The sequence below is a fragment of the Diadema antillarum genome, unplaced genomic scaffold (assembly GCF_040938485.1).
Source record: "Diadema antillarum isolate AM-2024a unplaced genomic scaffold, OU_Dant_1.0 scf00000064, whole genome shotgun sequence".
Lineage (NCBI taxonomy): Eukaryota > Metazoa > Echinodermata > Echinoidea > Diadematoida > Diadematidae > Diadema > Diadema antillarum.
This window is the reverse complement of record NW_027270953.1, coordinates 155,766-170,504: the sequence shown is the minus strand read 5'-3', so window position 1 is coordinate 170,504 and position 14,739 is coordinate 155,766. Positions and strand designations below refer to the sequence as shown.

At 39.1% G+C, this 14,739-nt stretch overlaps 1 protein-coding gene across 1 annotated transcript; it reads right to left on the bottom strand.

Annotated features, from left to right (window-relative positions):
• Window positions 1–1,803: 1,803 nt before the first annotated feature.
• Window positions 1,804–14,472, bottom strand: LOC139716316 (methyltransferase-like protein 25B). The gene is made up of 9 exons (XM_071627875.1): window positions 14,359–14,472; window positions 12,785–12,900; window positions 11,186–11,375; window positions 9,326–9,486; window positions 8,874–8,901; window positions 7,553–8,471; window positions 6,691–6,847; window positions 5,396–5,580; window positions 1,804–4,746 (listed from the first exon to the last, which is right to left on the bottom strand). Exons 1-9 carry the CDS (start codon window positions 14,470–14,472, stop codon window positions 4,655–4,657), a joined length of 1,962 nt encoding a protein of 653 aa, XP_071483976.1. The 3' UTR covers window positions 1,804–4,654.
• Between the last annotated feature and the right edge of the window lie 267 nt (window positions 14,473–14,739).

Genomic DNA, 14,739 nt, shown 5'->3' with positions numbered 1-14,739 from the left:
GAAGTATTTGGGGGGGGGGGAGGGATCTGACCCTTTTTGGGGGGGCATCTTCAATTTTTTTTTTTTCAAGAAATTAGCATGATGGGGTAGGGGTAGTAACACCACGTACATTACTGGCCGCTGAGCTGACAAGCAAGAACAACCAAAAAAAAGTGCTTCCATCACATGCCGTAATTACTGATATGGGGGTTCATTTCTGCCATTCCTGACTGAGGAGGCTATACAAAATACAAAAGATCAGACATTTCCCTTCAGTTTTCTCTGATTTCTGCCTAATTAATTTTCAAGTATGCATTATGTATACGTACTAAGCCAAACAGATTCTATCCTCACTCAACAATAGAGCCTAACGAGCCTTAGGTGGCTATCACTGCACAAAGCGGTATGCTGGTTACTGCATGGAGAGCTGGGATGCACTGGAAGAGTTCTTCAAAAATGAAAATGCAACTAAATCCAAGAGAAAGGCAGAAGGGTGTGTGGAAACTTCCACAAACAAGAAACAGAAGATGACAGTAACAGTTCCAAGACTTCATCATCTACATCTACCTTGCTCAAGAAACCTGAAACTGTTGCTGATGTGAAAGATGTTAGAACAGAGTTATGTGCAAAACACCAGTGCATATACAGTACATGCATACAGTTCTGACAGGGCACAGGTAGGAGAGTTTGTCAGTATACTTTTTGCTGTTCTTGAAGTACACATAAGAGTCATGATATCTCCTGTTTACAAATCATTTTGAGAACAAGTTGAATTTTAATATTTCAGATCTGTTGTATTTTTCTGTCTTTTTTTCCCCAGCCTTTGTCCACCAGATTTTTCCTGGCTATTCAACTGCCAGCTTCAACCAACATGGCAGGGAGAAGCGTTCAAACTTGCAGAGAGGAAAGAAAAAAGCTGTGGTGTAGAAACGTATCACATTTACACATATTTTTACTGTTTGAGTAGTAGTTCTTAGTTTCCATAAAGTCAGAGTGGGCATGGGTGAGGGAGGGTTGATGGGCGGCAGTTTTTGTTTTTGTTTTGTTTTTTGTTTTTTTAAACACCGAATGTCAAATGTATTAATAACAGAAAATATGTGGATGTCTGTTGGATCTCCCTGAAGGTATTATCAAACCTATGTGTGTGTCTGTTATTTTTTTGTTTAATACATTATTTCTGTATCCGTGTATATACATTGTATTTGCATGTTTTAAGGAATATTTTAAGGAATATATTTGTATGTGCTTTGTAAGAAGCGAATAAAGAGTATAACAATAATAATAACTATATGTGCTTTGTAAGAAGCGAATAAAGAGTATAACAATAATAATAAAGTACAAAGTTTTTTTTTCAATATTTTCTCTTGTTCAGTGCATTTGTAAACTCACTGAATATATATATGTTTGTGGATTCCTATGTATGTAAGTGTGCCATCAGTTCAGTAGTAAGTACTGCCATAGTTTTGCCTCTATATCCTTTTCACATACTTGCCATCTTTCTTCTAGGTATATCATAATTTCATACATTTTGGTTCTAAGACATTGGCAAAGAAAAATCCTGTTTCAGCATTGCCTGTGTGCAAGACCAAACACACAAACATGTCCCTAACGAGACAAAAAGACATTCAAGATCATAGCTTGAAATGAAGTTGAAATGAGTCTGGTACATATTTCCACTGGATCATCTTAGTTGCTGGAACCTAGAATATTTTTCGAGTGCAATTCTCAGTGAACTTCTGTGAAACTTGTATTTTTATTTTTATTTTTCCTCTTTTTTTTTTAAGCTCACCTGAGCCAAAGACTTATTGAGCTCTTGTGCTCATTGATCATCCCAAGTCCAGTGTGTGTCATTTTCTGTCTTTCATTTGTAAGCTATGATATGTAAATGTAACTGTAACAGGGAAGATTAAGTTATTGAATATGCTGAAATACATAAAATTGTAAATGATCTTACGGGTATCGTGGTGAGTTTGACCTACTAGAACCCCAAACTAACTTGCCCTGCATTCCCTATGTACAGTTTTCCAAGATAGGGCAATTGATTGTTTGGCCCATGCCATATTTTAAAGAGGCCCATCAGGGCAACAGAAAATAACATGAATGAGTATGATGAATAAATATGCTAATGTAGGGGTATTTTGGCATGTTTGAACTACTAGAACCCCATGGGCCACCCCAAACTAACTTGCCCTGAATTTCCTACGAACAATTTGTAAAGAAAGGATAGATTCAGCAAGGGTAGCACATCTAGCAACACAGCACCAGATATCAACAGGGCCAGCAATGCCCTTGTGGAGAACTGGTTCGGGAACATCAAAAAAGACTTTCTTCATGGAAATAATCGCCAATTCTCTGCGCTGGAAAGTTCATAAGGAAAGCATACGTAAATGTCATGGGAAGGATCAAGAAGCTTCGACTGCAACAACACTAATAGTATCAATGAATAGTGTTCAGTGATTTCGATTTAGAAAAAAAAATGCTCTAGCAATTGTAATTTTCACAAAATGCTCAGATTTCTTGTAAGGTCTTGGCTGCTAGACTTGGTATTGGACAGACGTAGAAACCTTGTCTCCCTCAAACCAGCCATTGGCCGCAGGAGCCAAATACTCAGTGATTCACCCATTGACTGAGTGTTTGTATATAGATCACCGTTGGTCTAGCCACCTTGAAACAGCAAACTACTTCACATCTATTTTCTTAACTTTTCCCTACACATTTACAGGATCTCGTCAGACAAAAAGAAACAAAAAGTGAAAACTTCTTCCCAAAGTTCCAAATACGATGGAAGAATGATTTTTAAAGGTAAAACAACAACCAAAATAAAACAAAAACAAAAACAAAAAGCCAGCATGACCAAAACTCGACTAACATCTCTTGCACTTCTCCATATTCACTACCACAAAGTGATCAACCGGGAAGAGGTGGTTGATATCTTCAGCAACACAAACCCAAGAAGGATGATGCTGAACTTGGTATAGATAATAGGTATAAGAACAATTCAGTATATAGGCACGAAGATGATCACAGACTTTTCTTCATGGCTGATACATTTGTCAAACCGAACTAATTAAGGTGAAGAATTGATTACACAAGTTTCTAATTTTGAAAATAAAACCCTCCCAGAGTGAAACCCTATCCCGCTTGGTTCCTTAACTCCCTCAGAAAGGTCCACTATTTCCAATTTTGAACCCCTCCCCCCATAAAAATCCTAGTTTCGCGCCTGCATAATGATCCCATTACAAATGGAACCAGCCAGTTTCTCAGGGACATAGAAGAGATTGCAACACCTGCTACAGTCTGCCATGGACTTGCAGCAATGTTTGCGGCTTTCTATGTGTATGGAATAGATTATCCTCAAGGAGGTAAGAACTTCTACTTCTTTCTGACAACCCAATGTGTGCCCACTAGTCACCATTCCAGCATGTCGCTGAAACTTCAGCATTTCATTCATAAGATTACAATGACAAATATCACTTTTACCTTAACAACAATATGATGTTAATGCTTAGTGTTTTTCATTTAAATAGTTTTAAATCATAAAGACTATAATATTGTACATGCTTTCAGAATGATACTTCATGAGAATATTTGTATCTTATCAGTATTAAAACCTTTCACTAATTTACACCTTTAGCGGCAACCTTCCTTAAAAGTTATTGGAAGTAGAGTGGAAAGGTTGATTATTAATATACCCTAATTAACAAACTTCTAGACATTTGAACATAATCTACAACTTATAAGGCCTATTATCTTACTTTTTTATGTCATACAGCAAAACTTGATATTTTCTTGCATACACCATGTAATTTTTCACTCTCTGCTGAAGGTAATGAATTTTGCATTTTTATTTCCATGCAATCAAACATTACATAGTGTTATGTATCACATGTTCAACTCAGATCTACAGCCTGCATACCATTAAAAGTTGATGTTATTAGCTTACAAGTCATTGACACAATAAAGAATGTATCAATATCGATCACGTGTGTATACGTGTAGCTAGCTAACTGTAGTAGCACCTCTAGATCTCTTGTTAGACAGTTTATTATTGTATAATAATGCACAACACATTGGTGGATCGAATCTCAAGTCTCAAGTTGTGCACCATATGTCCACTAATTGAGGATGGATACTGGTCTTCAGGATGCACAAGACATTGCCCAGATAATTTAAGGCAAAGACTACCTGGAAAACTTATTCATGGATCTCAACAGTTTTAGCTGACATGATCGATTGATTGATCATAATCTGCTCCTTAGTAAGCTTTAACTTTACCCATGGACATAATGTGATTTCAAAGAGAAAGGATGCATAAAATGAGGTACACATTCACACATAAGGGACCTTGTAAATGTATGCTTCTTGAGGAGTTGTTACAGCACAACAGATAAGACCTATCTAGCACATCACTACGTTCCAGATTTGACTGATGACTGCACCCCTAGGCACCTTATCCTCACTGCCTAGTTATTTGGAGGAAACTGAAAGCCCTCACTACCTAAGATTGCTTACTTTATGAGTATCTACCACTTCCTTTGCATTCATGCAATACTTATCATTTAAAATTAAGTAACAATGACTTGGATTTTTTGTCTTAAAGCCATGTCTAGCCATCATAACTTCATATTACTCATTTGTGGAACTTGTAAGATGCACCGAGGGGGTAGGTAGGATGTCATCTGGAGGTGGAATCCTTGGTGGCCTTGAGCACAAAGTTCCTAGGAGACACGCTTGAATCAAAGATGGGTATCAACTTGCTGTCAATGCCTGGAATAAGGCGGAAAATGACAAGAAAGTAGTACCATCACTTGTAAAATTGCAAAGATCATAAAGTGTAGTGTTCACCTTTTTAGACTGACAAAGACCTCGATTTCACAATGATAATATAGGAGTTAGATTCAGGTTGCAGATGCTAAAAAGAAACATCTTGAAATAATTACATATTCATGAAAAAACATTGATCAATACAAGATTAATACTTGAGTATCCTCGCTACTTCATGAATGCTAAACATGGTCCCTAAACCTTAACATTTTTCATAGAACAGGCTATACCTACATTAATTAATAAAATTGAACATAACAGCAATCTAATTTGTTTTGCATTCAATAAAGTTTCATGACAAAGCAATTATTTGCTTAGTCAAAGAAGGAGTTAGCTGCAATCATTTTGCTAAAAAATACATACACGAGTTCGGTTTCCTAAAATAAATGGGTATGGGCTAGCACAAAGATTAAACAAAGTATTGCACCCATTCGGCATACACATAAAATAGAAGGCTTGACAAAAAAAAATGTACATGTTCTGGAATATGTGTCTAGGATACGAAATACATGGCAACATTTGTCTTTATCAGCTTCATTCTGTTTGGAGATCTGCTGAATAGCAAAGGCTTTATTTGCATTCTGGAACTTGCCTTGCTCATGAAGGAATAAGACTCTATCTGTGAGGACCAAGCTCTCGATGATGGGACCCATCAGACTGCGTAAGACGTGGAAGGTTACCACGTCGTTCCACTGTGGCTGGAATTGTTCTTGCAGTTCTGCAAGCCCGCCCTCTGTGTATGGTACGCCAAGACTGCTGAGAGCGGTGGCAGCATACCTAAATTTAAGTGTTCACAGGTTGCATAGGGAAATGTAAATGCTGATGAAGTAACTGTCTAGGGACATTTTCTTGAGATGCAACAGAAGATCTGATAAGTATCTGCCAAAAGCAACAAAATCTAATTATCAAGAGGTTTGGTGACTTCAGAGCAAATGTATTTGCATATTTCCAGAAAGAGTATATTCTTAAAAATCATGAGAATGATTTGCCAGATTGTGCATGAAGGAAACACTTACATTCAAGTCCATTTTCAGGAGGTTGGTAATAAAGACAGTACATGTATGTTCTGAAAGTAACTCCTTTCTCGGCTGATGACTCTATTTGCATTCACTCATTCATTTACACTCACTTTTAAATGCCCATAAATACTCTTGAGTGTAATTTACGGTAAGTATTTTAAAGGGTGTGTACAGTTCTGGTCGAGGTGAGGATTGAGCTTTTAACGTTTTGCGAGATATTCAGAAACTACTCTATGAGATGTCAAAGAGCATGCAATTCTAAGGGGTATCAAAAGTTTATTTGATGAAAATCGGTTTTGAAATGGCTGAGATATCCAAAAACAAGGTGACATGAAGAGATCATAATAAAAGGCGCGGCCTGTCGCCTTTTATTATTATCACTTTTATGGATATCTCAGCCATTTGAAAACCAATTTTCATCAAATAAATGTTGAATCCTTCTTAAAATTACATGCTCTTTCATATTTCATAAGAGGTTTCTCATTATCTCACGTAGGAATGTTCAAAACATGAATCCCCACCTCAACCAGTACTGTACAGTCCCTTTAAAGCCAGTCCATTCAACTTTAAATATAACATAAATATAACATAAAAAGATCAGATGGAAGGGTTTCCTGTCATACAATGTTTATTGATAAAGATTTCCCTCATTTTCTCTTCAATAATGATTAGATTCACAAAAGGCAGGCAAACATGTGAAGAAATCAATTAGATAGTTCTGGTGATGGATAAACAAAGCATAGTCCTACAGTCAAATTTGTAATACCAACTATACAAATCCTGAAGTACATGTACCTCCACACCTTGTATCTGTGAATAACAATCAATGAAAGCTAACAAAAGCACTGACACAACACAGGGGGCTCACTCTTTGAATGACTTGAGGTGTGGCTTTCTAATGCTGGCTACAGCCTTCTTGATTCTGCAAATGCTCTCATGTGACTGGGTCAAGGCAGGGTCGTGACCTTGGATGAGGAGCTCTAGAGTAGCACGGTATCCATGCAGGACCAGGTTTGGATGTCCATCTGGCAATCAAAGATTAACAAAAGAAATAAAGAGAATATTCTATACATTGACTGCCTTTACCCCTTCCTTACACAGGTTCCTGTGGTGTCAACTGCTATTATGGGAACCTGGCATACCCGGTTCCCAAAATGTAGACAAGAATGTCTGCATTCGTGGCCCAACTTCATGCCTATTTGCATTATGCTGCCCAGAAAAAAACAATCCTTCGAGAGAAAACAGAGTTTCAATCAGTATATTTTTTCTTCCTGCATGAAAATTGCAGGTATTGCACTTTTATTTGCATTTTTCCAATGTAATGAATATAACTCGCAAGTCTGCTTGAGCACTTTTTTTTTTGTAATATAACGATAGATTTCTCAGAGCCCAGAGGAACATATCGTAAGGATTACATGCTCAACCAGGTGTGTCTCCAAAGGTGTAGCTATGACCAGTAAAGAATGAATTGCATGCATCAACTGTAAAAATGGTTCGATAGTTTGTTCAGTGCCTCAAATACAGCTGTGTTTTTTTTTTTTGTTTTTTTTTTTTTGGGGGGGGGGGCTCACAATTAATATCTGATGGATTCTCTCTATCAAGCTCATATAAACTTGTATCAATTATCTATCAAGGCAAATCACTTCTTGTCAGAAGAAAGACTGAGGCAAATTGTTGGCCTGTAAGTAAAACTACAATGCCATCAACATGAGCATGAAATTGATATGTACCTTTTAATCTTTGCTTGTAGCTGGCCACGGAATGACATGCAAGCTCCAAGGCTTCAAACTGAATTTCACTGTCTCCAAGACTGCTCAGACACTTGCTCATGGGAAATCCCCTTGAAGTGATAGTCTCAGAACTAGTCATCCCATTGCTACTGCAACAAAGCTCATCTCCTCTTGTAGAATTGCCTCCAACAATCTCCTGATCGTTCCCACAATTTTGATCAACCTGTTGGAAGGACTGGGTGTCTGTTTGAAACTTTTTGTCTGAAGAGGATACCCCAGTCTGCGTGTCTCCGCCAATCAAACTTCCACCGTGTGCTGAAGGCAGGGCAGACTCCATTTTCATGTAGCAGCACGCTACCGATGCCAGCGCCCGTGCCTGCTCGCACTTGGCGAAGACGCGGAGCATGGTCGGGGCCAGGTCCCCGCAGGTATGGAGTCCAACCAGTGCAAATGTTCCTGCATCCTCCCTTGGAGTCATCATCAGATTTTCATTACGATTCTGTTCAACTTCACTCATTTTCTGGTCTGTCCTCATTTCTGAAATGTTGGAAAATTTGTAATTTTCAGATCTTTGACCTGACAAAGTCGTATCTGATTTGTCGTCCTTGACGTATTTCTGTTTTATGTCTGCATACTCGGCAGACTGCACGTCAGAGCTCCTCTTGGCCGAATGATGATGCATAGACATTCCTTTTTCCATATTTCTTTCTTCATTTTGTCCCTCACTAGAATGCGCAGAGTGGAATCCCTCCTCCACAGTGAATATAGACTTGTCCTGCTCCACACTGGCGCAACCTGATTGGTTGTTGATGACACCGAGGAATTCTTCCACTGTGATCCCAGGGTGGATAGTGCTCTCAACGTGTTGAGGTAGTGTGTGAAGAATACCATCAGCAGGTTGAGATTCCAGCCGGTTAATCTATGGAGAGAAAGTAGCAAAATGTCTCATCCGATGATGAACAGTGCATTAGAACCTTGTTATAATGAGGTCAGATAAAGAGAGATACCCAATGAGGTAATTTTGCAGGTCCCAGTCCCAATATATTCTTTTGTTTTTTATCCCTGGTAAAATGAGCTACTTATATAATTAAATAGGTATTGATTAAATCATTTTTGTCATCGTCACTGCGATTATAATTACTACATTGTATTAGATCATCAAATTAATTATCATTATAGTGTATTACATACATTTCTGCAAAGTGAGTTATGCTACATTACACTGTACATACACACATACATACACTGCCATAGCCAATGCTACGTACAAAGGTGTACAGACAAACAACATCCGCAAGTATATTTTCTAATAGATACTCACCCTTTTCTGGATGATGGTCTTGATTTTCCTGTGAAATAAAATGAGAAAGGGATAGGTACAGCTATTGTGCAGTGTGTCTTCTCAAATTCTTGCTGCATATCTACAAGCAGAAAATCACTTTTCCTCATAAAACAAAGAATGGCATCAACTGAAATTATCTACAAAACACTGAATGGCATGAATTAAAATTGTCTTCAATTTGTGTTCCAGAAATTGTGCAATTTGGAAACCACAAACCGAAACTACATTGTACATAAATTGTAGTTGTGCCTTCATTATCCTGTATGCACATGGCATAACAGAAACACCTTTAATCAAGAAACAAAGCTCAAACCAGTGTCTATTCCAATTTGGTAGGTCCAGCTGCGTGAAACTATGAAACTCTTTGGAAATGAATCAAATCCATCCACTGCACACCGGTGATATGATCTGAAATTTGCCAATACACTCACGTGTCCACTTTTGCTGCCCCAGTCAAATGGCAACCAACAGCCTCGATACTTGTGACAGGAAGGCCGTAGCCAAAGGAGAGCAGCCGCGACAGGTGACCTTGACCGGAACCAACGTCCACTACTTTCTCAGCACCACTGGCACGGCATGTGGCGTTTATCACCTATCAAGGGGGCAAAAATGTGAGCTCCAATGATGTACATGTGGCGAAAGAATATACTACAGAAGACTCCCGGTATTCAAAGTCCTCCGGACCGGCAATTTTCTTTCGTTATATCAAAATTTTGTTATAACTGAACAAATAAACAATAAAAAACATAGAAAGGATAATGTTGCGACCTGAATTTTCATTTCGTCGTAACCGAAATTTTGTTATAACCGTGTTCGTTATAACGGGAATGCACTGTACTGAAGTGTCCATTTGAAAAAAATTGAGATCCTATCCGTCTGAAGGCTTGCTACCTGCAAAGGTTGGTGAAAATCCACGATGGGGTTTTCAAAGAGCCCAAAATCTGAAGATTGGGCTCCAATTGCCCCCCCCCCCTCCCTCGACGAGACAACCCATGCCATGCCAGATGATGAATACAGTGCACTCCTGCTATAATAAAACATGATTAAAAAAGAAGTCAAAATTCAGGTTGCAACATTATGCACTCTATGTATTTTCATTGTCTATTTGTTCAGTTTTAACGAAAGAAAATTGCCGGTCCCAAGGACTTTGTTTTAAGGGGAGTCCACTGTTATCACAATAGCTCATTCAAGCCTTTAGTTTGGGGTGCTGAAAACAAGCTGCAAGGTGCACCTCGGATCGGATAGCCATTTTCTCCTACATTATTGACAAGACGTGACTCAAGCATCTGAAGTCAGAAGCCCTACAGTTCAACCAACCCTGTGTCTGTGAGAGAAAGGTGTCTTGCTTCACTACAACAAAAGAATTACTATATGATCATTTCTGATTTCTTGCTTACATTCCTTCTTTCAAAGATGCTCAGATATCTCCTTCATGGCAGAAGGCTGTGCCACACATTTTGTGGGGGTTCTATTTTTGTAAATTTTGCAAGTCAAGTGCCATTCACAAATTTAACAACATGTTACAAATGTCAATTCTGGTCCTGATATGAATGCAACATGCACACTTGCATTTCTCCATTCATTCCTGTATTCCAAGATCACAAATTTTACCACTCCTGAAATTGTTTGGAAAGCCCGATTCATTAAAAATTAGACTTGCTATTAATATGGCATATACTGTTATCACAATAATGACTGAAAAGCACCCAAGCTAACAACAGAGACTCCAACCCAAAGCACCTTCTGATCAGGAGATTCTCCCTCCTGAAACTCCTAGCAAACGGGAGACTCCAATTTGATGTGTGCGAAGCGCGAAATTCCTTGCGGCCGGGGTCCAGGGCCTGGAAGCTCTAGGGTTCTAGATGCTCTCTCGTACTATCTAAGGCTTATTTTTCAACATACAATGATACTAAGTAAGAAATCATTTCAAGCGGGAGACACAGAGCCAGGGCAGGAGAAATTAAATCTCAAGCCGGAGAACGGGAGATTTTGCAAAAGTGAGCTTTCGGCGGGAGATCTCCCGTTGAAAACGGGAGAGTTGGAGTCTCTGTAACAATCAAAAGAATACTGTAAAACACAATATTTTCGCGACATGAAATTTTGGCAAATTGGAACTGACAACATTTTTTTGCGGCGTAAAATTTGTGCGAATTGCCTCTAACATTCAACGCGTATAGTGTAGACAAGAACTTTCATGAGCATTTTAATTTTGCGAATCTTGGCTCTCCCGAAATTTGTGAAATTAAAATGCAATGCTGCATGCGAACATTCCTTGGTTTACAGTATGGTACCTTTGCCATCCTGAGGATTTCATGGCGTTTCTTGGCCTTGACGTGTAGCCTGCAGAGAAGGTCTATTGGCCTGAGGGTTGGATCCTCCTGAACTCTGTTGCATTGGTCTTCCCTTGGGGTGGGGTCTAGGGCAAGTCCGTGTGTGGCAGCACGATAGCAGAGTAAGGACAGGGGCCATACTGATGGATAACTACAAGGAACAAACAAAAACCAATCAGACTTTTGCTACAGATATGAAGTACAATGGAACAGAGCAGGCATTACCCCAGATCATGAGTGAGGCTATAAGCCAATAAGGTACAGTACAAATAAAGACATTTCAATCTCTCCATATATACATACATGTATGTATAATAATAATAATAATAATAATAATAATAATAATAATAATAATAATAATAATAACAATAATAATAATAATAATAATAATAATAATAATAATAATAATAATAATAATAATATACATCTAATATAACTAGAAATTATACCCCCGCCAAACAACATTTCATAAGCTTTGGTCAAAAAAACATTTCATAAGCTTTGGTCAAAAAACTGAGGAAGTAGTTAAATCCGCAAGATCTTTCCTTGATCTTCTGCCATTAATATGCCGTTACCATGGCAACGTACTTTTGGGTACTGTCGAAAAATGCGTCTTGCACATCTACAACCAAAGGCACACATCTGTACCAAGTTTCATGGAAATTGGGCAAAAACTGAGGAAGTAGTTTGCAACACAAAATTTTCCATCATTTTGGCTCATAATATGTGAGCTGTTACCATGGCAACATACTTTTTGTCACTGTCAAGAAATGTGTCATGCTGACCTATATCCTAAGACAAACATTCAATATGAATTCCATGAGAATTGGAAGAACACTGATGAAGCAGTTTTGCCATGAAGCATTTTGCCCTATATTTTACCAATAACATGCCGTTACCATGGCAACGCACTTTTTGCCACTGCGGAAATATGTGTCTTGCACATTAACATATATAGATGAACATCTGTACCTAATTTCATAAAAATTGATCAAAAACTGTGGGAGGAGTTCGCGACGCAAGATTTGTACCCATTTTTGCCCATAATATGCCGTTACCATGGCAACGTACTTTTGGGTACTGTCAAAAAATACGTCTTGCACATCTACAACCCAAGGCAAACATCTGTGCCAAGTTTTATGGGAATCGGTTGAAAACTGAGGAAGTAGTTCGCGACGCAAGATTTGCAACGGACCGACCGCCCGACCGACCGTCCGCTGATTCCTATATACCCCCTTCAAACTTCGTTTGGCGGGGGTATAAATATATATATATATATATACATACATGTATATAACGCATTAGATTCATCTTATATCTCAGATCTAATGCAAGCTGCCCATAATTTGACCAAAACATTGACCACCTGCTACACATGGAAACCTATGCTTTTGCACACGGTCGAACCTTGGTGCGGGTGTCAATACACAAATTCATAAATGTCAATACTATGTTTGAAGAACGGTTTCTTGAAACACTGTTATTGCATGTTGAGATAACTAAAGACTTCACATAATCTCTCTCTCTCTCTCTCTCTCTCTCTCTCTCTCTAAAACTCACCTCTCTGGAGTTTTTTCATCGAGGAGAAACCTCACCACTTCTTGATGTGAAAGACCCCTTAGTGCCACATGCCACGACTTTGGCAACAGATCCCAGTGGTTCTTCACAAAAAATTCCTGAATCATGAGAAAAAGGGCAACACAGTCAAATATCTTTGCTACACATTGGATCTGTTGTATTTTTCACTTATAAATATGCTCTTATTGTTTTTGAACTATGGGTACCTCTTGTAGCAGTCCTGTTCACAATACAGTATTAAAGTGATAACAAATAGGGCCTACAATTTTCAAAAATGCTTTCATCACAACACACTCTTTTGTGGAGTAAAGAACTTCACTCTACAACTTCTTACAGTAACGTGGCCTTAAAATCTTTGTGTAACGACATGATGATACACAATATGATTTGACTTGAAATTTCACCAATGCAGAGATGCCAAGTTCAAAAAACTTTTATGCGTGAGATTTTTATGACTCGGCGTCTCGGCGCTCGCGCGCATGCGCACGCGAACGAGGAGGGTGTCCCCCTCCCATGATAAGGAGCTTTTTAAAATTATTAGCTCTTAATGATGCGATCGGGTGCATACTTAAGTGACTATTTTTTGCTAATTTTGACAGGCAAAAGGGAAATATACCTTCAATTGCAACTATCACTCTAATCCTTTGAGCTATGCTCCTTATTTTTGGCCCAAATTGCAGACTTCACCAGGTGCGTGAGAAAAATGGGTGCCATGCGTGAGATCGTGAGACAGACCCTAAATGCTCGAGTCTCACGCAGAATGCGTGAGACTTGGTAGCTCTGCCAATGATACAATCCATATGTACACGTCACAATACTTCATCATCTATATTTTACAATGTGGGTGATTCGTAAACAAAATAAGAAGCCTTCCTTTGAAATCAATCTGAAATGAATACAAAGCAGAACTAAGAGGCTCATAGGTCTTGTTTTGAAAGTCCTTGTTAAAGGTGCATAGTCCAGGTAGTGTAGAGGGCGCTGTTGATGTTACTGCCAATCACCGTTAGCATTGATACCAAGATTACCGAAGTTGAGCTGTCATCAAGAGCAAAGTGGGTAAGTGTTGCTAAGTAATGTTGCCTTTGTTGTCTTCTCTGAGCATTGCGCAGTCTGTAGTAATGCCAGGGTGCGTGCATATGTGCTTCTTATTATGACTTCACAAAAGAAGGTTGCTAAAGCTGTCATTCCCCTCAGCCGAATCATGAGCCGAACTGTGATCCGACCACTGACTACAGTGGATCGGACTTCTTCGGACTCGGGGGAAGTGGGCCAAAGCGTAAGCGCTAAAGAGGAGTCGATAGCATAGGTCTCTATAGGAAACTTGCGCCGTGCGCCCGCGTACGCATTTGACTACAACACCGGGACCATGCACCTTTAACAGAAAAGTTTCTCATTAGACAGTTTAGAGACTTCTTATCTCCCTGCTACTTGTACTGTACATGATGTTCAAATCTTGCATGCCACCTATAACCACATGTAGACCAATGAAATTTCACCAGCTCATTTATGGCTGCAATTGCAGTCTAGGGTGCCCATTAACAAGCACAACTTCGTACCACAACATAAGAGTCAGTCAGCCCCTTGTAATGTCTTGCAAGGGTATGGAGCTGGTGTACATAGACCCGGAGTTGAGACACCGTCTCCGTTGAGCAGGCGACCTCTGTAGGCATTCTGATTTCCAACAGATTGTCTACACTCAGCACATCACTCTAGCAGTAGGACTGTAGAAGTATACCCAGTAGCACTGTAGCAGTAGCATGTCTAAGGAAGCAGATCATAAGAAGATGCAAATGAAGATGAATTGAACTCAAAGACGTCTGGTGTGGTGTGACTGCAACCAGCAGCCCCAAACGTGTAGCATAATAGGGCTGCCGACTGTACATAGCATTCAGGATCATGACAGGGGTAGTATCGCGGATAAATATCAACTTAAAATT